The sequence below is a fragment of the Bubalus bubalis genome, chromosome 9 (genome assembly GCF_019923935.1).
Source record: "Bubalus bubalis isolate 160015118507 breed Murrah chromosome 9, NDDB_SH_1, whole genome shotgun sequence".
NCBI classification, from domain to species: domain Eukaryota; kingdom Metazoa; phylum Chordata; class Mammalia; order Artiodactyla; family Bovidae; genus Bubalus; species Bubalus bubalis.
In genome coordinates, this window is record NC_059165.1 from 92,231,990 (window position 1) to 92,253,455 (window position 21,466).

The following is a 21,466-nucleotide window of genomic DNA, read 5'->3' on the forward strand; positions in this document are numbered from 1 at the left end:
CCCAAGGTCACAAAGCTACAGAATGGCAGTGCCAGGATGTGAACTCAAGTTGCAGGCCCCTGGGTTAAATTAATCACCTTGCAAGGGAGAAGGCAGTTGGGAGCAGCTGGTGGGCAGATGGGAGGCGGGTTTGCAGTAAGACTGTCTGAATGATGCTGTATTACAATAAGGAAGCCATTTCCTGGTGCCCCAAACTATGGAGGCCAGCAGGCAGTCCACAGGAAGGATCCATGGGAATTGTGTGGGGAGGTGTGGTTAGCTGCTTCTGCCTAGCCAGCTATTTCTCCTTTGTTTCTTTGGGGAGACCACCCCTTATTCACTCTGTCTACATGGGCTGACCCACCCTTGACTTCAGGGAAAACTCTGCCAATCAGAGTATTTCTTCCTCCAACCACAGTGACAAGCTCAGGGATGGTCATCTGACCCAAGGTGGGTCAATGAACAGTCCTGAGTCACTTAGTCCTCTCTTCTGTGTACAGGCCCCAGAGTCTGGAGCTAATGGGGAGATATCATTGAGAATACAGCTGATAGGGAAGAGAACACCCAGAGTCTGAAGATAAACCCTGGAACATGGTATGAGTTCCTGGATCCAGCTGAACCTGAAGCTGTTATAATCCACAAACATTTTAATTACATGAACAAATGAATTCTCCGTTTCAGTTGGATGCACCTTTTGTGCTAGTCCCTTAACAGGCTGCTCTTTTCTGCAAAGGCTCAATAAATTCCTACCAGAAGGCTCTAAGACCCAGTGGTATTATGGGCTAAAAAAAGGAGATCAAAGTCCCCCACAAGTGAAAATCCAAAGCAAGACTTTCACGGATCCCTTTGGTATCTGTCCCCAAAACCAGGCCCCAGGGCCTCCTCCACACACCCTGGGGAGCCCAATACCTCGGAGGACAGTGAGCTTGGCGTGGACGGTGATCTCCCCGACTGAGTTCTGGGCCACACACTCATACACATTCTCGTCTCGGGGTGTCCGGAGTGGCTGGATCCTGAGCACGGCCCCTGCACTCCCATCGAACTCGATCGTCTGTCGTGGGGAGGGGAGAGAGGTCAGGGTGAGGCTGGTGTCCCAGGGATGATCAGGAGAGGAGCTGGGGGCTATAAACACGTGTGTGTATAGGCCCTGTATAGATACTGGAGGCAGAAAACTGGGTCTGTACGAGTAAAGGGTATTGTGTGTACATGGGTTCGTGACACACGCACCTAAGTCTGGGGACAGGCATGCAAAATGTGGAAACGTGTATGTCTGACCATGGACATGGGCACAGGGTTGCAAATTCCCTTCTGTGAGATAAAGGTCCAGAGAGGCAGGGCATTGCTTGAGGCCACACAGCACACAGGTGGCAGAACAAGCGAGACTGGCAGAGCCCTCATGGAGCACATGTCTCCTTGCACCTGCCAGGGAAGTGGTGGACGAAGAGAAGGGTCCCAGATGGAGAGGGAGCCAGCTCCGTGGAGGAATGTTCCTGGGATGGCTTCCATGGCTGAGCAGCCATGGCCCCATGGCGGGGGTGGGGTGGTGGGGCCCTGGGCTGTCTCCCCTCCCTTCCCTGGCCACTCACCTCAAAGCGCTGTGAATTGACCTTCTTGCCCTTCTTGTTCCAGGTCACCCGTGGCTTGGGGTCACCCGTGGCCTGACAGACAAAGGAGGCCACGCCCCCTGACACACCGATCTGGTCCTTGGGTTCTCTGATGAACCTGGGGGGCTCTGGGGAGAGAAGAGGAAGAGGGGCTCTGGTGGGCCTGGGCATGTGACCAGCACCCCATGGGGCCAGGTAAATGAGCCCTCCAGCGTGCCTGGGCCACAGAGGTACCACGTGGGCCCAACAAGAGGGCTGGAGTGGACGAGGGAGAAATGGTGGCACGGCTCGCCCTCCATGGGTACCCCGGGCCTGCCCAGCACCCCACCTCCCCGCTTCTGGATACAACCACCACACACACTCACACATGGACACAGCCTCATGTGGGCACACCCACTCAGATGTAGTGCCACAAAGGAAGGTGGGAGGGGAGACCCGCGAATCTAGGGTCCCCAAATTCAGCCCTCAGTAGTGACCAGCCAAACCCTGGAGGGTCCTTGGTCCTAACATGGCTTGGGAAGAGATAGCTTGGCCTAATCCCCCGATGGCACATGTGGGGAAACTGAGGCACTGAACAGGGAGGCAGGGGGTGACCAAGGGACACGAGGTCAGAACCAGCGCTCGAACCCAAGGTCCCAGCCTCTTCATCTGTGGGAGGTGTCCAAACACAAAGGGTCAGAGAAGGAGGCCAAAGCTCAGAACAGGTGACTGGATGCTGCCAGCCACTAGAGCAAATGCTTATTGAGCACCTACTGTATGCAGATGGTGTACACTCAGAAACATCCAGTTCTTCTGGCAGGGATTTCCCTGGTGGTCTAGTGGTTAAGACTCCAAGCTTCCAATGCAGGGGGTGTGGGTTTGATCCCGGGTTGGGGTACTAGCATCCCACACGCTGTGCAGTGTCGCCCCCCTCAAAAAAAATTCTTCTGACAGTGCTGGGCGGGCAGAGCCGCCATAATCCTTATTTCACACACAGGAAAGGCGAAGCGAGCCATCTGCCTGGACACACAGCCAGCCAGGGGCTGAGCAGGCATTTGAATGGGGCTGGTCCTGGGCCCACATCCTCTGTCCCTCATGATGATGTGATGTGCTAAAATCTCCCCAGGTAAGTCTCCCGTGGGAGTTATACCTAGACAGCTTCAAGTCTGGACCTCACTCAGGCTATAGCACCTGGTGAGAGCTCATTAACATTGTTCTCTTTTTTTTATGGACTTTTCACAGTAACCTTTGAATTGCCCAAAGGGATCCTGGATTTCCAGCCATAGTAAAGATATAAGATATCCCATAAAATGAATTCAGTTGTTTCTGAGAGTTTTGCCAACAGATTTAAGGGCTGCAACATGCTTAGAAGGTCCTGAAGGAAACAACCCATCTATCCAACAAAAGGGGATTATTAAATGAATACGGCCACCCACGAAGTGGAATATTATGCAGCTGTAAAAAGGGACAAGGATGCTTCTGTAATGAGCTACTCGGGAAGGAATGTAAGATACCCCACAAAATGGACAAAAAATGAGGAGTAAAATGTGTCGTGAGTGTTATTTGTGTGATGAGAAAACTGAAAATGGGTAAAGTGTGTGTGTGTGTGTGTGTGTGTGTAGAAACAACACCTGCCTCTGAGAGGAGAAAGCAGGTAGCCAGACTCAGGGGGAGGGAGGCGTCACACCCTGGTGCCTCTTTTAGACTGAGAAGTATTTGCAGATAAATTGCAATTATTATTTCTGTAAGGTTTGACTAGAAAGGTGAGTAGATTGAAGAAATATATTAAGTAAAAGTTTGGGATCTGAGGCATAGAGGATCAATAACTCCAGCTTGAGCAACAATTGGGCCTCAGAGGTTCATCTAGAAAGTTTTGGCTACTCAGGAGTGCTGAGAAGTTCAAGAAGACCTCAGGTTCCAAATCTGGGTGCCACAAACCCCAATTTCTACCATCTGTGACTCAGGACGGGTCTTGAACAAAATACAGAGTCCCTATTCCCGTGGCTTGACTGGCCTCACCTCCCTCATTTCAGGCTGTGCTCCCACTGATATGACCCTGTGAGTCTACACTGGCCATCTCTCTGGAAAATCAGTAGACCCACTGCATGCAGACATGTGTGGCCTCTTTCAACTCCTGTGTTGTCTACCGAGGAGGTGACTGTTCATCCCATTATACAGAGAGGACTGTGCAGCTTGAGAGAGGTTAACGAGCTTGTGCGAGTTCACACAGCTCAGACGTGACAGCGCTGGGGTTTGAACCTGGGTCTCTCTGACCCTAAGCCCGCGTCTTCTGCTCCTCTCACCCGCCAGGCCCAGAGCCTGACTGACGTGGTTTTGCGGCTCCATGCTAAGCAGCCCTGGGCTGGGCCTGCCCCTCCTCCTGGAACGGTGACTGGGGCCTTATGCGTCCCCAGCCAAGGTCAGGGGGGAAAGTCACTGCAGTTGGGTCAGGAATCTTGCTTCTGGGAAAAACCCTCCCTCGGGAGCTGCTGGAAGGAAGGGCAGAAGCCAGCTGCAGGGAGGGAAAAGCATCCAGCTGCCTGTTTACCACTCGGGGCCGGGGACACACCCCGAGGACCCTCCAATCCAGGGAAGGAGACTCGACGAGAGCCTGCACTGTCCTTTCTCCTCCTTGCGTCTGGCAGCTTCAACCTCTGCTCGGCCAGCGCCTCCCCCAGGGAGCCTTCTTGGATTACCACTGGCTGGGTCAGGACCGCCTCTGTCCCCATCCTTCCCTGGGTGCCCCCCTCTACCACAGCCCTGATCACACTGGGCTGAAATACTTGGTCCCATGCCACCTGGCAGGGTGGGTGTGAAATGGACCCCACTCCCGGGGACTCCCTCACACCACCTCTCTGAGCCCGGTGACCCTTGAAAAACTGGGGTTTTGAACCCTGTGCATGTGTGTGTGCTAAGTCGCTTCAGTCATGTCTGACTCCTTGCAACCCTATGGACTGTAGCCCACAAGGCTCTTCTGTCCATGAGATTTCCCAGGCAAGAATACTCGAGTGGGTTGCCATGCCCTCCTCCAGGGGACCTTCCCCACTCAGGGATCAAACCCACATCTCCTACGTCTTCTGCGTTGACAGGTGGGTTCTTTACCACTAGCGCCACCTGGGAAGCACTCGAACCCTGATGTTTGCCAAATACTGAGTAATGAAGCTGCCCACTCGCTCCCTGGCTCCCCCTCTCTTCAGGGCAGACGCCTCTCAGCCTACGTCCAGGCAGCTCTGGGAGCCCAGCCAGCCCAGAAAAGCTTTCTCCACCCGCTGCATCTCCCATTAGACTAATTCTTGTGGATGCTTAAAGTCTCTTATTTGGACAACCCTCCCCTCCTCTTCTTGGCAAAGGGGCTCCAGACACAAGAAAGACACTGGGGTATGGCTGCAGCTTAGGCAAGCAAGCGTTCCTTTTGTGCTGGGCCTGTTCTCACACCAGCTCTATTCCGAGGCTCAGAGAGGGTGACTGACTGGCCCCTGCTCACCCAGCTTGTGATGGGCAAGAGCTAAGATTCCAACTTGGTCCCATTTGGTTCCCAAAGCTTTGCGCGCTGTACACTTGATCCACAGGGTTGTGGGTTTCCGGTGACAGAGAGCACCCTGGGTGTTTCCATTTCTTAGATGAAGAGACTGAGGTTCAGAGTGGTGATGCCAACAGCACTGGGAGGTTGGGAAGGGCTTGGCTCGATTTCTGTTTTTCCATTTCAGATTCTGCAGAGGAAAATCTGGTGCCGGAGGTAGAGCCCCACCCACCCTCCTGTCCCTTCCAATCCAGGCTGGGCCAGCCACACCGCGTCCTGGGAAGGTCCCACAGGACCGAGAGCTGTTTCTGGGGCAGAAACCGCTCCTCTTTGTGCTGGGCGGTGGACATCCCAGCTGCCTGCCTGGGCTTTCTCCCGCTGACAGCCCCCACCCAAGTGACTCCCCGAGGACCTGGGCTACTCTCCTTGAAGCTGGCAATGCCAATCACGGTGCCCACAGCCCCTCCGCTGACCACCCAGGTGTCACGGCTCCTGCTAAACAGACCACCTCTTGGGGTCAAGATGCCCCAGCTTTGGAGATGGAGACCTGGGTTTGAGTCTAGGCCACTACCAATACCTATAGGGATACAGTAGTAACAACTGCAGGGACTTCTCTGGGGTCCAGCGGTTAAGACTCCACACTTTCAGTGCAGGGGATTATGGGTCGGATCCTCAGTCAGAGAACTAAGATCCCGCATGCTGCATGGCCAAATAAATAAATACAAATATCAGTAAGTGCAGGATTCCCTGAGGGAGCACCCACTGAAGTAGCGTGGCTACACGCCTGGCGCTGATGCCCTGGGTCACTCTCCCTGCGCTGGTTCACCCTCTGCTCTGGTTCCCTCACCCCACCTCTGCCAGTCCTCCCTTGGCAGCCAGAGGGGACCTGTGAGTATCTGAGTCAGGTCTTGCCCACTCATTCTGCCCATGGCCCTCTGGGTCTCCCATCTCCCAGGGAGCAAAACCCCATGTTTTTCAGTAGCTCATACACACACACACACACACACACAGAAGTCACTCAGTTGTGTCCGACTCTTTGCGACCCCATGGATTGTAGCCCACCAGGCTCCTCGGTCCATGGGATTTTCCAGGCATGAATACTGGAGTGGGTTGCCGCATAAGAGCCTGCAAAACCTGCCCTGCCCCTTCCTTGCTCTCCCCTTCACTCACTCTGCTCCAGACACACAGGCCTCCTCACTTCTTCCAAGATGCCAGGCCTTCCTCTTACCCCAGGGCCTTTGCACAGGCTATGCCCTCTGCCCAGGACACTTTCCACACTCTCCCAACATGAGTGGGGCACTCTCCTCAGCTCCTTTAGGACTCTGTTCAGATGCCATCTTCTTGGTGCAGTGTAACACCCTCTCACCCATTTAAAATGCAGCCCCCAACCCTCCACTCACAAGCTCATCTCCCTTTGTTTGTCTTGCTCCTGGGCGTGTCTACCATCCTGCACACTTGGCGTTGCTCCTTCATGAGATGATCAGCTCCAAAAGAGGCTGGGATATCTGGTTTGTCCCCTAGGTCTAAACCAATAGTAGGTGCTTATTAAAAACCCACCGAATGAATGAGAGCACAGAAGCAGCCATAGTCCAATGACAGACACAGGATTTGAACCCGGGTCAGGAGAGTCTCCAGACTGTGATTTCCACCCTACTCCTCACCATAGACATTCTGCAGCCTCAGTTTCCTCATCTATAAATGGGAACAATCTCAGCTCCGTTCTGCCTGAGGCTGGTAACTGTCAGTCACAGATTTATGATTTATTCCACTAGTGTATGTTAAATTAGTGGTTCTCATGTGGGGGTGCCATCAACATGATGGGGCCAGGGGTGCTCCACATCCCACAGTGCCCAGGACACCCTCCCCCCAGAGAATGCTCTGGCCCCAGTGTAAGCAGTACCAAGGGCAGGGGGCACCCTGAGTTAACTAAAAATGCTCAGCCACCCTCAGCCTGCCATTCCCACTATGAGGAATATAGCCCAGAAGACACAGGCCCTAGAAGGTGACTGGCCAGATCATGGCCCAGTTATGTCTGGCCGCTGATCCAGAGGCAATGTGGGGTGATGGGTAGGAACCTGGGCTCAGGCACCAGGCAGTCAGGCTGCTTCCTGGCTGTAATGTAACCTCACTGTGCCTCAGCTTCCTCACCTGTACGATGGGGATGGGGAAAACAGCATCCATCTCATCAGATGGTGGTGGTTGATCTGAGTGGGTTAGGCATTTATTGTAAAATATTATGAAAACAAGAAAAAGCACAAATGTACGAAGCAGGTGTGTATGTCTCTGGTGTTCTCACCCAGGGGCAATAATTCTCATGCTCGTGATAACCCTGGATTGCAGGCCTACTATGTGTAGGCAGCATGCAGGGGTTATGGCATGTCCATGTCCTGGGAATGCTGGGAGGTGGATGATGCTGAGTCTCATTCAATCATGGTGGAAACAGCCACCGAGAGAGGCTGACTCATTGGCCCAAAGTCACATAGCAGGTTGACAGCAAAGTCAGGATTCAAATCCAGTCTAATACTGGATTCCCAGTTTTTCTGCTGACTTGACACTTAATGTCCCTATAGGCCTGAATAACACTCCTCTAGGCCCTTAGTTCGGAGAAGGCAATGGCACCTCACTCCAGTACTCTTGCCTGGAAAATCCCATGGACGGAAGAGCCTGGTAGGCGGCAGTCTATGGGGTCGCTCAGAGTCAGACACGACTGAGCGGCTTCACTTTCACTTTTCACTTTCATGCATTGGAGAAGGAAATGGCAACCCACTCCAGTGTTCTTGCCTGGAGAATCCCAGGGACGGGGGAGCCTGGTGGGCTGCCGTCTATGGGGTCGCACAGAGTTGGACATGACTGAAGCGACTTAGCAGCAGCAGCAGCAGGCCCTTAGTTGTGAGATAGACCTTGGCATTGGGCCCAGGACCAACCCTCATCCTTCCCACATTACTTCCACAAACACAGCCTTGCCCATCCCCAAACTACAGGAAACTTTTTTTTTTAACTCCAGACCTTTCCATGTGATAACACCTTGACCAGTAATGCCCTTTCTACAGGCAAACTCCTACACACCCACAAAACCCCAGATCCAATGCCCTCTCTCCCAAGAAGCCTCCCCTGGCTCCTCCTGGGAAGATTTGATTGCCTGTGTGTCAACCAACTGGTCACTGGAGTTTCCACTTGTGGCAAGGGAAAGTGAACTCTGTGGCTTCTTCAGGAGTGACTTCAAGTAAGTCCCTGCCTCCTCCTCTAAGCCTTGGTTTCTCTGATCCAAAACTGGGGATGGTAATGAGACTAGCTGGGTTTTGTGAGGTGGAGGGAGAGGAGGCAGATAAAGTCTGCATTTAGCACTGGTCTGGGTGCAGAGTCAATGCTTCAGAAACCCACATGGTCACCTGTTACTATGACTGCTTTTTAATACCATCCTTAAGATCTGCCTCTGCATCTCACAGGACCCAGCACAAAGCAAGCATTCTACTTGGCCTCGTTCACGGAGCACAAAGGCTCTGCTTGGCAAAACCACGGGCCCCCAGGGAGAGGTGGGGACACTTGTTCACATGCGCACATGCAAACTCAGATGCCCGCACTTACCTTCTGCAGCACAGCCTCCGACCAGCAGGACCACGAGGAGGCCCACAGGTCTGATCACAGACGCTACACCATGGCCCCAGGCAGGCGCCATGCTCAGCCGTGACCTGCAAACTTCGACCTCTGACCTCCACCCTGGAGGGGGGGATAGCCCCCCAGGTCCCTCACAGAGAGGCCTCGAGCCAAGCGTCAGACGGGGCAGCGTCTGCAGAGATAAACAAAGGGGCTGTGAGAGGGGAGAAGGAATCCAGGGTGCCTTCATGGGGGAGGCAGCTGGAGGATCACAGAGGGGCAGAGGAGAATCATGGGGTTCGAGGGTCATGGGGCGATGAAGGAGCAGAAAAAAAGCACTGAGCCCCTATGATGAACTGAAGGTCTGTGTTCCACCCCCAACAAAATTATGATGCTGAAATCTAACCCTTCATGTGGATGGTATTAGAGGTTTTTGGGAGGCAATCAGGTCATGTGGTGGAGCCCTCATGAATGGGATTAGTGCCCTTATAATGGGGCTTCCCTGGGTGGTTCAGACGGTAAGAAATCTGCCTGCAATGTGGGAGACCCAGGTTCGATCCCTGGGTCGGGAAGATCCCCTGGAGAAGGGAATGGTTACCCACTCCAGTATTCTTGCCTGGAGAATCCCATGGATAGAGGAGCCTGGTGGGCTACAGTCCATGGGGTTGCAAAGAGTCAGCCATGACTGAGTGGCTAACACTTTCACAGGGACCCAGAGAGCTCCCCCATTACCCCCACCACGAGGACACAGCTAGAAGAGGGTCAGCTGCAAATCAGGAGGCGGGTTCTCACCAGACACTAGATCTGCCAGCATCTTGATCTTCGGCTTTCGGCCTCCAGAACCGTGAGAAATGAGTGTTGTTTATAATCCCGCTCAGTCTATGATATTTTTTATGTCAGCCTGAATGGACAGAGACACCCCCACCCCTGGCTGGGTCCTGATCCCATTTAAGCCTCAGCTCTAATGGAGCCCAGACCCCAGACCTCGGCTGAGCCCCCCAACCCCAGGCTGAGCTCCCCCCCACCAGAAAGCACCCTGAACATCAAAGTCCTTCCCCTCCCAGGCTGAGCCTGTTGAAGGCCAAGGCTCCAGGTGGCACTGCCAACTGTCCCTACAACCAGGACCCTTTGGCCACCAGATGGACCCTCCCTCCCAAACACCCCTGCTGGTTCCTGCCCTGCTCTAACACCTATGGCTCCTGTGACCCCCAGAGGAAGCCGCTCCTGCTGATCTCCTGCCCCCTCCCTTGGGAGGTGTGGCCACACAGCCCCAGCTCAACCCACCTCCGAGCCTTTGAACCCACTATGTTCCTTACCGGGAATGCCATTCCCCCCGACCCCAACTGCTGCGTGACAGGTCTCAGTTCCACTGTCGCTTCCTCGGGAAGCCCTCCCTGCCTCTCATAGGTCAGCCCCCACCCCCATGCCACATCCCATGGCTTCAGAAACGACTGAGCTCATCCTCCACGGCATTTATCCCAGTTTGCAAGTCAAATGCGAATGTGTATCACCAGTGTCTGTTTCTCCCACGGGAATTCAACCTCTGCTAAGGCAGAAGGGTTCTTCTCGGGACCCAAACCCTGGCACAGCCCCCTCCCCGCTGCCCTCCCTAGCCAGGGCACAAGGGAGGGACAGGGAGAGGCCATGCCCTGGGTGGGTCCAGGCCATGGCCACAAGGATGGGTGCCACGTAATGATGGGGCGGCCCCCGTGATTCTGGCTCCCAAAATACCCAGCTGCGGTCACCTCGCCCAGCCCCAGAGCAGCCCCAGGGGAAGGCTGGGCTGGTGGTGGCCGGGTCATGGTCCGGGTGGAGAGTGGAGAAATCACGATGAGAAGAGTGGGGGCTGGGGGGCTCAAGAGGCACACAGTTAGACCACAGTGAGACCAGACAGAGATGGAGGCTGCTTGCACACAGTCAAGGAGAGACCCTCTCACAGTCAGGGAGACCAGACACCATCACAGATGTACAGTCAGGTGACAGAGATGGGTCCACACGCGTCAGTTCAGTTCAGTCGCTCAGTCATGTCCAACTCTTCCTGTCCATCACCAACTCCCAGAGTTTGCTCAAACTCATCTCCATCGAGTCGGTGATGCCATCCAACCATCTCATCCTCTGTCGTTCCCTTCTCCTCCTGCCCTCAATCTTTCCCAGCATCAGGGTCTTTTCTAATAAGTCAGTTCTTTGCATCAGGTGGCCAAAGTATTGGAGCTCTAGCATCAGTCCTTCCAATGAACGTTCAGGATTGATTTCCTTCAGGATTGACTGGTTTGATCTCCTTGCAGTCCAAAGGACCCTCAAGGGTCTTCTCCAACACCACAGTTCAAAAGCATCAATTCTTCGTAGTCAGGCTAATAACACTCACCACAGGCGCACGGACAGGCACAAAATCAGGCTCCAGACAAAGGGTTGCAATGGGGCTGACAGCATATGTAAACAGTCAGATCAGAGGCAGACACGGGTCCACGCCAAGACCACAGATCCACAGCCGGGTGAGACACATACACACAGGGTCACGGTCACGTAGGCAACACACACACACAGCTGGGTTGTGAGCAAACATGAATACGGAGGCAGCGGCGAGCTCCATGGGGCACGGGAGGTGAAAACACACAGCTCCCAGACTCAGATATGGGCACACAGTGGGGCGACAGAGATAGGCAGTCAGCAGACTGAGCTTGCACCCATCCAGACAATATACACCCAGAAACGCTTAGTCAGAACCCCCCCCCATCCACGTGTACACACACAGACAGGCACGTGCACAGTCAGACCACAGACACACACTGGGACCCAACTGGTCCAGGATGTGCAGATGGGGAAACGGAAGCCTGGAGCCAGCCACCTCCCCTGGCAATCCCTCTACAGGCCCTTTAAGAGCAAAAGTGGCTGATGGGGACAGTGAGGGCCCTAGCTGGAGAAATGGCCCATGGCCAGCTGCGGCCAGGGTGACCACAGCAGCTGACGCTGCCCACAGATGCACATAGGCTCAGCCCCATCTGGGGAACAGGGTGGGGCTCTGGCCCAGACCTCTTCGATCGGCAGGTCAGGCCTGCACAGAGCCTCAGGGAAACTGAGGCAGCATAGCAACACAGGCTGCCAAACCCAGGGTTGCCAGGTCCCCCTGGCATGGGGGTAAGGTGGGGGTGACCTCCTAGTTCCTGTCTACTCACCTCCAATACAAGTTGGCATGGGCAGGGGTCACCTGCATGAAGGGCCCTGGCCACGATGTTCCCCCGCTCCCCATGCCCCATGGGAGCCAAGGGCAGCTGCCTTCTAAACTGGGAGGCCCCTAATTACCCGCTGGGCCCACGCCTTCTCAATGACTGGGCAGGATGGGGCTGATCCAGGCACAGGCAGGGCCCGGCCATCAGCTCCTGACTTCCCCAAAGAGGCCAGTCCAGCCTGCTGGGCTGGAGTTGGGGAAGGACAGAGCACTGGGGGCTTTCAAGGCCTGGGGCAGGAATGGGGGTAGGAGAGGATCAGACAGAACACAGAAGGTTCCAAGTTCCAGGGTCTCTCAGGCCCCCACCCTTCCTGAAGGATCTTGCTATAGCAAAGCCCCTGCCTCTCCCCCTCCTCTGGCTTCCTCCAAGACCCGGGTGTGGGAGTCTTCTACAAGGGGTCAGGGGAGAAGATAAACAAACCCTATCAGCTCTGCCTTCCAAGTCTAGTCTGAGTCTGTACTTCTTACCCTTTTCCTGTCTCTATTTGGTCCAGTCCCATCATTACTCACCTGGACCAGTGCTGTCATTTCCCTCCATGTCTCCCGCCCTATCCGTCCCCCCCCAAAGTCAGAGGGTGCCAGAGAGCATCCAAGTCAGGCCCCATGCCCCTTCCTTTGGGGGTAAAAGTCCAAGTCCTCCCCACCACTCAAAAGGCCCTGCAGGACCTCCTCCACCCACCCGCCCCACTCACTCTGCTCATGCCACAGGGGCCCCCTGTTCCTCCAACACATCTGTCCCAGGACCTTTGCATGTGCTATGCCCACTGCCTGGACCTTACCACCTCCAGATTTAATGTTAATATGAACCCACCTTCCAATGCAAGAGATGTAAGTGATGTGGGTTCAATCCCTGGGTCGGGAAGATCCTCCAGAGGAGGGCATGGCAACCCACTCCAGTATTCTTGCCTAGAGAATCCCATGGACAGAGAAGTCTGGTGAGCTACAGTCCATGGAGTTGCAAAGACTCGGATATGACTGAAGTGACTTATGCACACACGTGATTACTTGGCTGAGAATTAAAGGGGGAAGCAGAATGGGGGTGGGTGTCTCCACAGAAGGGAACAGCATGAGGAAGGGCAAGGAACAGATGGGGAGAGATTAGGGCAGAGTAGTGGCAAGGAGGCCTCAGCGGGAGGCCTCTGAGCAGGGGGGAGGGGATGTGGCCAGAATGGCACCACGCCAAGCCTCCTCTATGGCCATCACATATAAAGTAGCCTGGGTCAGCAGCCCCATCACGGCTGAGAAAGAGAAACTGAGGTGGGAGCTTTGGGGCAGCATGATGCAGCGAGATCCCCAAGGTCTTGGAGGATGGCGTGGCCATTAAGAAGGGAACAGCCACCCATGAGAGTCACAGGAAATAACCTGTGTGGCCAATGAGGCTGGGCACAGCATGCGGAGGAGGGGAGGAGGGGAGGGAGCAGCCTCTGGACAAGGAACCCAGGACCCAGGGTGGATCCCTGCCCGCTTCTGTGCCAGGCGCCGAGCTGTCCACCATCCACGCCCAGCAGCTGGGCACCGGTGGGTGCTCAACCTGCACAGATGGGGAAACTGAGGCTCACAGAGGAATGCAGACTCTGCCAAAGCCCCTCAGCTGGGCGGAGCCTTGGTTCCACAGTCCATGTCGACACAGGACTGTGTTCTTCCCTAGCTGTGTGATCTCGGGAAAATGAATGACCCTCTCTGGGCCTGGTGCTGCTGGACAGCCTCTAGGGGCTCCCAGGCTTTGCTCAGAGCAGGTGAGTGGGCACCCATTCCAGTCAGGCGCCAGGGCGCAGGTCACGCGATCCTGGAGCCAGCTTTGTGTACCCACGCACAGCAGGGAGCATAAAAGGGTGATTATGACCAAGACTGGGCAGCAAATAGGCTTTGTGTTGCCCTCACGAGGCAAGGTCTCCTGGGGGTCTGAGGACTCCCTGCTGCCTCTCCCTGCCCCGCCTCTGGGTCTGGGCCATCCTGGGGACCAGGGGGCTCATCTGTGCAACTCTGACCCTCAGGGATTTCCGAAGGCCAGGCAGAGGGAAGGCTGGGTAGCATGTCCCTATTAAAGGAAAAGTCTCTGAGGGATGCACAGTCTCATGGTCATCACACCCACCCCGCCCACCCCCCCATACCTCTCTGGCTCTGTTGCCTCTTTTCTGGGCCCGGGGATTTTCCTGCAGCCTGGACCCCCTTTCCCAGGGCCTCAGATCCCCTTGAGGGTGGGCCTTCCTGCCTCCTGCCTCCGGCCTCCCTGGGTTGCTGTGTCCCCAAAGGTTGACACAGAGTCCAAGCTCTGCCTCTGCAGCCCCTGGTGGACTCCACGTGGCTCTGGCTGAGGCCCCCTCCCTCTTGGGACCTCAATGTCCTCCCACAGGGAAACAGGCTCAGGGTGAGGCCAGGTGAGGCTGGCCTCGCTACCTTCCAGGAATGAGCCAGGACCAAGGCCCAGGTTTCTGCCTTTAATTGACCATCGGTTTGTACTGAAAGCTGTCCCCAAGGGTCCCCACAGCCAGGAATGGATGGGCAGGGCGTCTGGGGAGCCAGGCCCAGTCCCAGAGGAAGTAAGGAGTGTCCCCTCCACATGCCCAGGCCTTTCAAGTGCTCCCCGTGCTTCCTTCTGTTTGACAGAGGAGGAAATTGAGGCTCAGAGAGTGCTAGCTGCATGTCGAGGGTCACACACCAAGGTTAAGGGCTGGGTTAAGATTTGAGGCCAAAAACCAGCTCTCAATCAAGCTCAGAGTCCACACTCCCTGCAGGGCCTCATTACCAGGGTGGCTCCTGCCAGCATGTCCCCCACACCGGCTTCATGCGGGAGCCTGGAACACCAAGATCTGGGTGCACCCCTGCCCTGCTCATACCTGCCGGGCTCCCTAGCACCTCTACTCGATGTCCTGGGCCTGCCCTGTTCCCTCTTTGCATGGTTCTCAGAACGCACTGCTCTGCCTCTGGGCCTTTCCTAATACAGGTCTTCCTTCCAGGGGGCCCACCTGTCAATTCATCCTTCAAGCCGTAGCCACAGACCTCCTCATCCCAGGCTGAGAGTGGACTCGTCCAGGGACCCGTCCTCAGCCCAAGTCCTGACCCTCGACCCTGGGGCTGGAAGTAGCTGTGCTGGACTCTGCCCCTCCTCTGCTCTAAAACCTTCCATGGTTTCCATCAAAGTCCATTCAAATCTAGACTCCTAACCTCAGCCACCCAGAACAGCCAACTCCATCACATCACACTGCAAGTGCTGTTTGCCCCATGGGTGTCCCTACTCATCACCTGCTCACACAGGGACATCTGTGCACGATGTTCCCTCTGCCCAGCACACATTTTCCTCACCCTCTGTCCAACCTGAGCCTGCACACTCATACTTGGGTCTCAGTGGAGCTGTCACCGCCTCCAGGAAGCCCTCTTGCATACCCCAGGCAGGATCACGGCCCCCTTTGGACGGTCCCAGTGCAGTGTCTCCCATCATAGCTCTACTCCTCACAGGCCTATCAACCTCCAGGATGGGAGTCTTTTCCCCACTCTAGGAATGTGTGTTTATTAGATGCCTACTTCATGCCACGCCATTCCTGTGTTCATGTCCTTTTCAGAGAGGGAAACTGAGGCCAGAAGAAGCCACCATGTCAGCCGACATGGCTCTTGGGTGTAGGGAAACTGCTCAAGCGTTAAGAGACAGAGGGGAGGCTCATCGAGGGGCAGGCAGAGCTTGGAGGGCTGGGCCAGCCCCCCACAGGGGTTCCCCCTCCTTCAGGAAGCCCCTCTGGAGTAGGAATCGGGGAAGCAGGACTCTCTAGGCAATAAGGGGCAGGGGGGTGGTGGTGTCCAACACAGCAGTGCAAAGCAACTATGTTTGTTGTTTTAGTCAGTCAGTCATGTCCAACTCGGCGACCCATGGACTACAGCTCACCAGGCTTCTCTGTCCATGAAAATTCTCGGGTAAGAATACTTGAGTGGGTAGCCATTTCCATCTCCCTGGGATCTTCCCAACCCAGGGATCAAACCCAAGTCTCCTGTTTGGGAGGTGGATTCTTTACCACCGAACCACCTGGGAAGCCCCCATAAAGCAACTATACTTCAATAATAAAATTTAAAAATTAAAACAAAACGGGGGGGGGGGGGGGAGTGGAGGATCCAGAGGCATGGGAACTTAGGGACAAGGGGACAGGCATGGAGAGAGGGTCGATGGGAGCTGATATACTTGCCTGACCCCTCAGTTTATTAAAGACACCAAGACGCAGAGAATAAATCTGGAGTCCATAGGCCTGAGGGGCGCAGAGACAAACAGAGGAAAACTTTCTGGGAGTTTTGGGGAGCGGCTAAGAGCAAGGATCTGAGCCACTTACGCCCCTACCCCCATCCCACCCCCGGAGTTCTGTCACCTCCTCTGCAGAGCGGGTCCCCAGCGGGAAGGATGCCAAAGCCCCCTATCAGAAGCCCGCTATCAGAGCACCCCCTCCGCCCGGGCTGGGAGCGAAGGCTGCCGGGGCCTGGCTCCACCCCCAGGAGGTGGGAGAGGAGGTCGGGCTGGGGGCCAGGCGGGGGAGGGGACCCCACGGAGCATAACGGTCTGGAGTTTTCCAAAGTAATAGACCGACCGGTCTGAATGGGGGAGGCGCGCCAGGCAGCGGTGGGCTCGAGATGTCCCTGGTGGGTAGCCAGGCCAGACCGCACGCAGCGGGGGTGTGGAGGGAACCCGGAGGGTACCCCCCCGCCTCCGTCTCGGGAGCCTGAGTAGGGGTGAAGAAAGAGACAAAGCCCAGCGCAGACTGAGCCTCGAGGTGGAAGGGGGTCCCAACGCACTCACCCTGAGGCTCAGAGATCGGGGCCCAGGGCCCCGCGCTGCCTCGGCCGGGCCGGCTGCAGCCCTTCCCTGGGTCCGCCCGGAGCGCCGCGCGCTGCGAGTACTCAGAGAGGCCGAGGCCCAGCGAGCTCGGCCTGGAGGCGGGGCGGGGCGGGGCCATGGGCGGAGCCGGCAGGGGGTGGACCCGGGGAGGGGGCTCCAGAGCAAACCTCGGGCGGGGCCTGGCCGGAAGTAGGGCGGGGGGACCAGTTGGGAACCAGATATGTGGGCACTGGAAGCCTACGTGGATGGGGGTCCTGTGCCCGGGAGGCCCCCAAGGAGGGCACTCTGTGCTCCCCTCCCGCAGTGTGCACATACACGAGGGGGCTCCCCAAGGGACATAGCCCAAGAACCTCTCTTTTGAAGGCCAGATGCCAGAGGGCGCCCCCTACCCTGCTCCTCTCTCCCTTCCAGGTGCTGATCGTGGCCATGGCAACGGATAAAGGGACTGGATGCTGGACACGGCGTCAGAGGGGGCGCCCCAAATAGACCCAAATACGGGAGGTCGAAGAAGGGGCAGAAAATCCCCTCCCAGTCTGGGTTGGATGGCAGAGGCCGCGCCCCCTACGAACACAGAAGCCCACAGGGTGGGGGAGGGGCGCAGGCACAAAGAGGCTTTCCTTTTGCTGGGAGTCCAGTAGGGGACTGGGGGTATTGGGGTGGGGGGAGGCGAACGGGAACACTGTGGCACAGGCCCCCCACCGGAGCCACAACCCTGGGGAGGGGGCGGAGAGCACAGGGCCAGATTGGAAACAGATGGGGCCACCGTGCCAAGCCCGAGACACCCGATCCGGAGGGGGAGGGGAAGACAGGGCAGGGGGGTGGGGAAGGAGGGGTGGCCCCACCCAGGCAGCCAATCCTGGCCGGCGCTGCTGCCCCGGTGCGGGTTTGAAAACTCCGAGGGAGAGGCCGGGAATTCGGAGGCCCTGTAGGTCCTGGGAGCTTGGGGAAGTGGTCAGGGAGGGAAAAGAAGCCTGACAGAGACCATGGGCCGCTGCGGGGGGCCGGTTCCCCCAGCTGATCCCATTCCAGGCGAATTCCACCACGGATCCCGATGGCTCAGGACGACTCCCACAACCAGCGTGTATTGAGATCTAAGTATACTCCAGGCCTTGTGATGGCTCACATCACCCCACCGTCGATCACCCCCATTTTCCGAAGGGGTTAGGGAGGAACAGAGAGAAATGACCAAAGTCAGGAAGAGCAGGGATTCGAACCAAAGTTTGGGTCCAGCGACTAAGCACCCTTACCCACAATGCTACAGAAGGCCTGGAGCCAGAAAATGACAAATCACTAGAAAGGTAAAGCCCAGGGGTAAACAGCAGAGCTGAGACAGGTCCCAGCCTCTAGAAGCTCACCGCCCGGTGGGACAAAGAACATGGGCTGTGATTGGGGGGTGCACAGGCAGCAGTGGGAGCCCCTGAGCCCCACTATGGGCTCTTCTGCTAGGGACCTGGACTACTCACTTCCCAAGGTTGCCCATCCATGCCCTGCTAGGTCTACCCCCATCTCTCCCCAGCACCAAATGCACCCTCCCTGGGTGATCTGCCCGTTTTTGGGCCCTGCTTTTGCAAAACAGAGCATATAATTCCACTTCTCCTGGCACTGGGGAGCCATGCATTGGAGAGCCATGCACCACAGTCTTCAAAACACAGGGCACATGGTAAGTACTCTACATCTACAGGCAAACTCTCCACCTGCCCCTTCTACATGGGACACATAGTAGGTGCTGCTAACTGAGAAATACTCTGACACCTCCTTTCCCCATAACCCTGGGGGGCCCATAGCTGATGCTTCATAGAGGTGGGACAGACACCTGGAAACCCAGCACCTTGTGGGAAGCACACAGGAGGTGCTGTGGGTCAACATGGGTGTGGAATCAAGCGGCAGAACCTCCCCCCTACCCCAGTGTGGTAGGACACGCAGTGGGCCCTCAGAGAATGCCCCCAGGAGCATGCTTTGCTTGCATCTACAGGCTGATGGTCCAGGCCAAGGACTCATGCAGACCCTGGTTTGAATCCAGGTACACCCACGAGACTTCAAGCAAGAATCTGCACCATCTGGGGCCTTGGTTTCCCCATCCAAAATAGAAAGCAGGCACACAACAGGCACCCGATGAACCCACATCATCAGGCTGGGTGACCGGGGACAGAAATGCCTGTCTCTGGGCTGCCCAAGCCCCAGGGGATGGCGGCTGGGGACGTGCCACCCCCTCCAAGGCAGGCCCTACCCTGTCTGCTCCCTTGCCCGTGTCTCCCTGGAGATGACCTCTTGCTTCCAGGTGAAGGAGGTGACCACAGTGGGGTGGGAACACAGCCACCCCCTAGGTAGAGGTGGAGCTAGACAAGCCCTGCGTCTGGCCTCCCTCAGCTGGGAGGCCCTGTCTGCTCAATGCCCTGAACAATCCCCAACCCCCCAACCATCACAGTTCTGATCATCCCATATGTTAACTGTCTGGACACGGGTCTGTCTCTCCCACCAGACTGTGACCTCAGAGGACAGGGCTGGGTTTGTCTCGATCAGAGTGTGTGCCCCGAGTCGGGTCCCCAGCACCCAGCAGGTTCTCAGCAAACATTTCTGTAACAGCCAGGCTGGGTTCTTACCCAGAAGAGCCCCCCCCACCCCCGCCTCCAAGTTCTACATTCTCCCCAAGATGCTACACTGTGCGTCCCAAAGCAAGGGTCTTCATCCACCCTTTTTTTATTTATCCATTTAAAAAATTTATTTGGCTGTGTCAAGTCTTAGTTGCATCATGTGGAACCTTTAGTTGCAACATGTGGGATCCAGTTCCCTGACCAGTGATGGGACCTGGGCCCCTTGCATTGGGAGCGTGGTGTCTGAGCCACTGAATCACCAGGGAAGTCCCTAACTGCCCTCTTTTTAAAAATGTTTCTTTTTATTTATTTAATGAATTTATTTGCACCAGGTCTTAGCTGCAGCACATGGACTCTTAGTTCCCTGACCAGGAATCGAACCCAGGCCCTCTGTATTGGGAGCATGGAGTCTTAGCCACTGGACCACCAGGGAAGTTCCTACGATGTGCCAGGCCTGGCTGGAGGCACTGGAGATGCAGCAGTGACCAAGACTGAGCAGGATCTCTGCCCTCATGATCCTGATGCTCCAGGACAGGCAGTGGATGAGAAAGAAAAGAAAGAAAATACACCAGGGTAGTTGGTGCTAAGTGCTAGGGACTTTCCTCGTGGTCCAGTGGTTAAGACTCTGTGCTTCCAATGCAGGGGGCCTGGGTCTAGTCCCCTGTTCTGGGAGCTAGGATCCTACATTTGCCTCATGGTGTGGCCAAGTGAAAAAAAAAAAAGATGGACGAAGTGAGGGAAGAGGGGACATGTCAGGTGGGATGCAGTATTAAATAGGAGGGTCAGGGAGTGGGAAATCAACATTCAAAAGTCTAAAGAAATCAACCCTGAATATTCACTGGAAGGACTGATGCTGAAGCTCCAATACTTTGGCAACTTGATGCGAAGGGCCGACTCACTGGAAAAGACCCTGATGCTGTGAAAGACTGAGGGCAGGACAAGAAGGGGGCAACAGAGGATGACATGGTTAGATAGCATCACCGACTCAAAGGACATGAATCTGAGCAAACTCGGGGAGGTAGTAAAGGACAGGGAAGCCTGGTGTGCTACAGTCCATGGGGTTGCAAAGAAATTGGACAGGATTGAGGGAGGGAATGACAAGGAAGGGAGTGGGAAGGTGACATCTGAGTAAGACCTGAAGGAGGTGTTGCATGTGCGAAGGCCCTGGAGCAGAACAGTCTCTGGTATGGTGGAGGGACAGCAAAGAGACCCATGTGGCTGGAGCAGAGTGAGTGAGGAGGAGAGAAGGAGGCAGTGAAGGGAACAGGGCAGGTTGATGCAGGCCCTTAGGCTACCCTGAAGGAGGTGGGCATGCTGGAGGGCTGTAGGCAGAGGAAAGTAGGGGTGTGACTCAGGTATTCCCAGATACCCCGTGGCTTACTGCATGGAAGACAGACTGGGGGTGGGGGAGCTGGAGAACCAGGGCAGAGGTGACTGCACCGGTTCAGGCAAGTGATGAGGGAACTGATCAGGTGGAGGCAGAGAAGTGGGGTGGCAGGGTGGGGCGGGGAGGGGCGTGGGCACATTTTGGATAGATTAGGAAGGCAGAGCCAAGGAAGTTTTCTAAAGGACTGGTTGTGGGGTGCAAGTTAATGAGGGGACTCAGGATGATTACCTTGAGCACTCTGACCTGAACACGCTGAAGGCTAGAGCTGCCACCTTCAGGAAGCCCTCCCTGACTGCTCGGACCACCCAGTGCCCCTGAGGGCTGACCCCAGGCGGGAGCCCACAAATCAGTTGCTACATCCTCTCTATACACACAGGAGGCCGCTGTCCTTGGGATGCAGCCTGGGGCTAAATCACGTCAGCTCCTGCAGCTGGGACATTTGGGGGGTAATTTTTTTCAAAATAACTTTTCTTCTAATTATAAAACAGGCTCGTGCAGCAGAAAATTAGGGGAAATCAGCATGAAGAAGAAAATAAAAATTGCCCACAATCCACCCCTCTCCTGGAGAAGAACGGTTAGCATGTGGTCATTTTCATTCATTCTTTCCAGAAACACTTACTGAGCACCTACTGTGTGCTGGGTCACTGAGGACACAGCAGTGGGATGAAAAGCAACCCCCCCATCCCCTTACCCTGCCCCACCCCTGCGGCTTGCAGATAAGAGGGAGAGATGGATATGCACCGAAAAACAAACATCACCACTAACATAAGGCC

General features: G+C 55.9%; 1 protein-coding gene across 10 annotated transcripts in view; it reads right to left on the reverse strand.

Annotated features, from left to right (window-relative positions):
* PTPRS (protein tyrosine phosphatase receptor type S) overlaps positions 1-21,466 on the reverse strand; it is a 110,729-nt gene that overhangs the window by 56,903 nt on the left and 32,360 nt on the right. For 5 of the 10 annotated variants that reach the window (XM_006067143.4, XM_044947981.2, XM_044947983.2 and 2 more), the window contains exons 1-4: positions 16,677-16,830; positions 8,668-8,869; positions 1,566-1,711; positions 889-1,030 (exon numbers count right to left, since the gene is read on the reverse strand). In XM_006067143.4, coding sequence (XP_006067205.1) covers positions 889-1,030; positions 1,566-1,711; positions 8,668-8,758 — 379 coding nt within the window. In that variant the 5' untranslated portion in view covers positions 8,759-8,869; positions 16,677-16,830. Of the gene's footprint in view, positions 1-888; positions 1,031-1,565; positions 1,712-8,667; positions 8,870-16,676; positions 16,831-21,466 lie in introns of those variants that run through there. The other 5 variants (XM_006067146.4, XM_025293267.3, XM_044947985.2 and 2 more) reach the window with 2 other exon arrangements.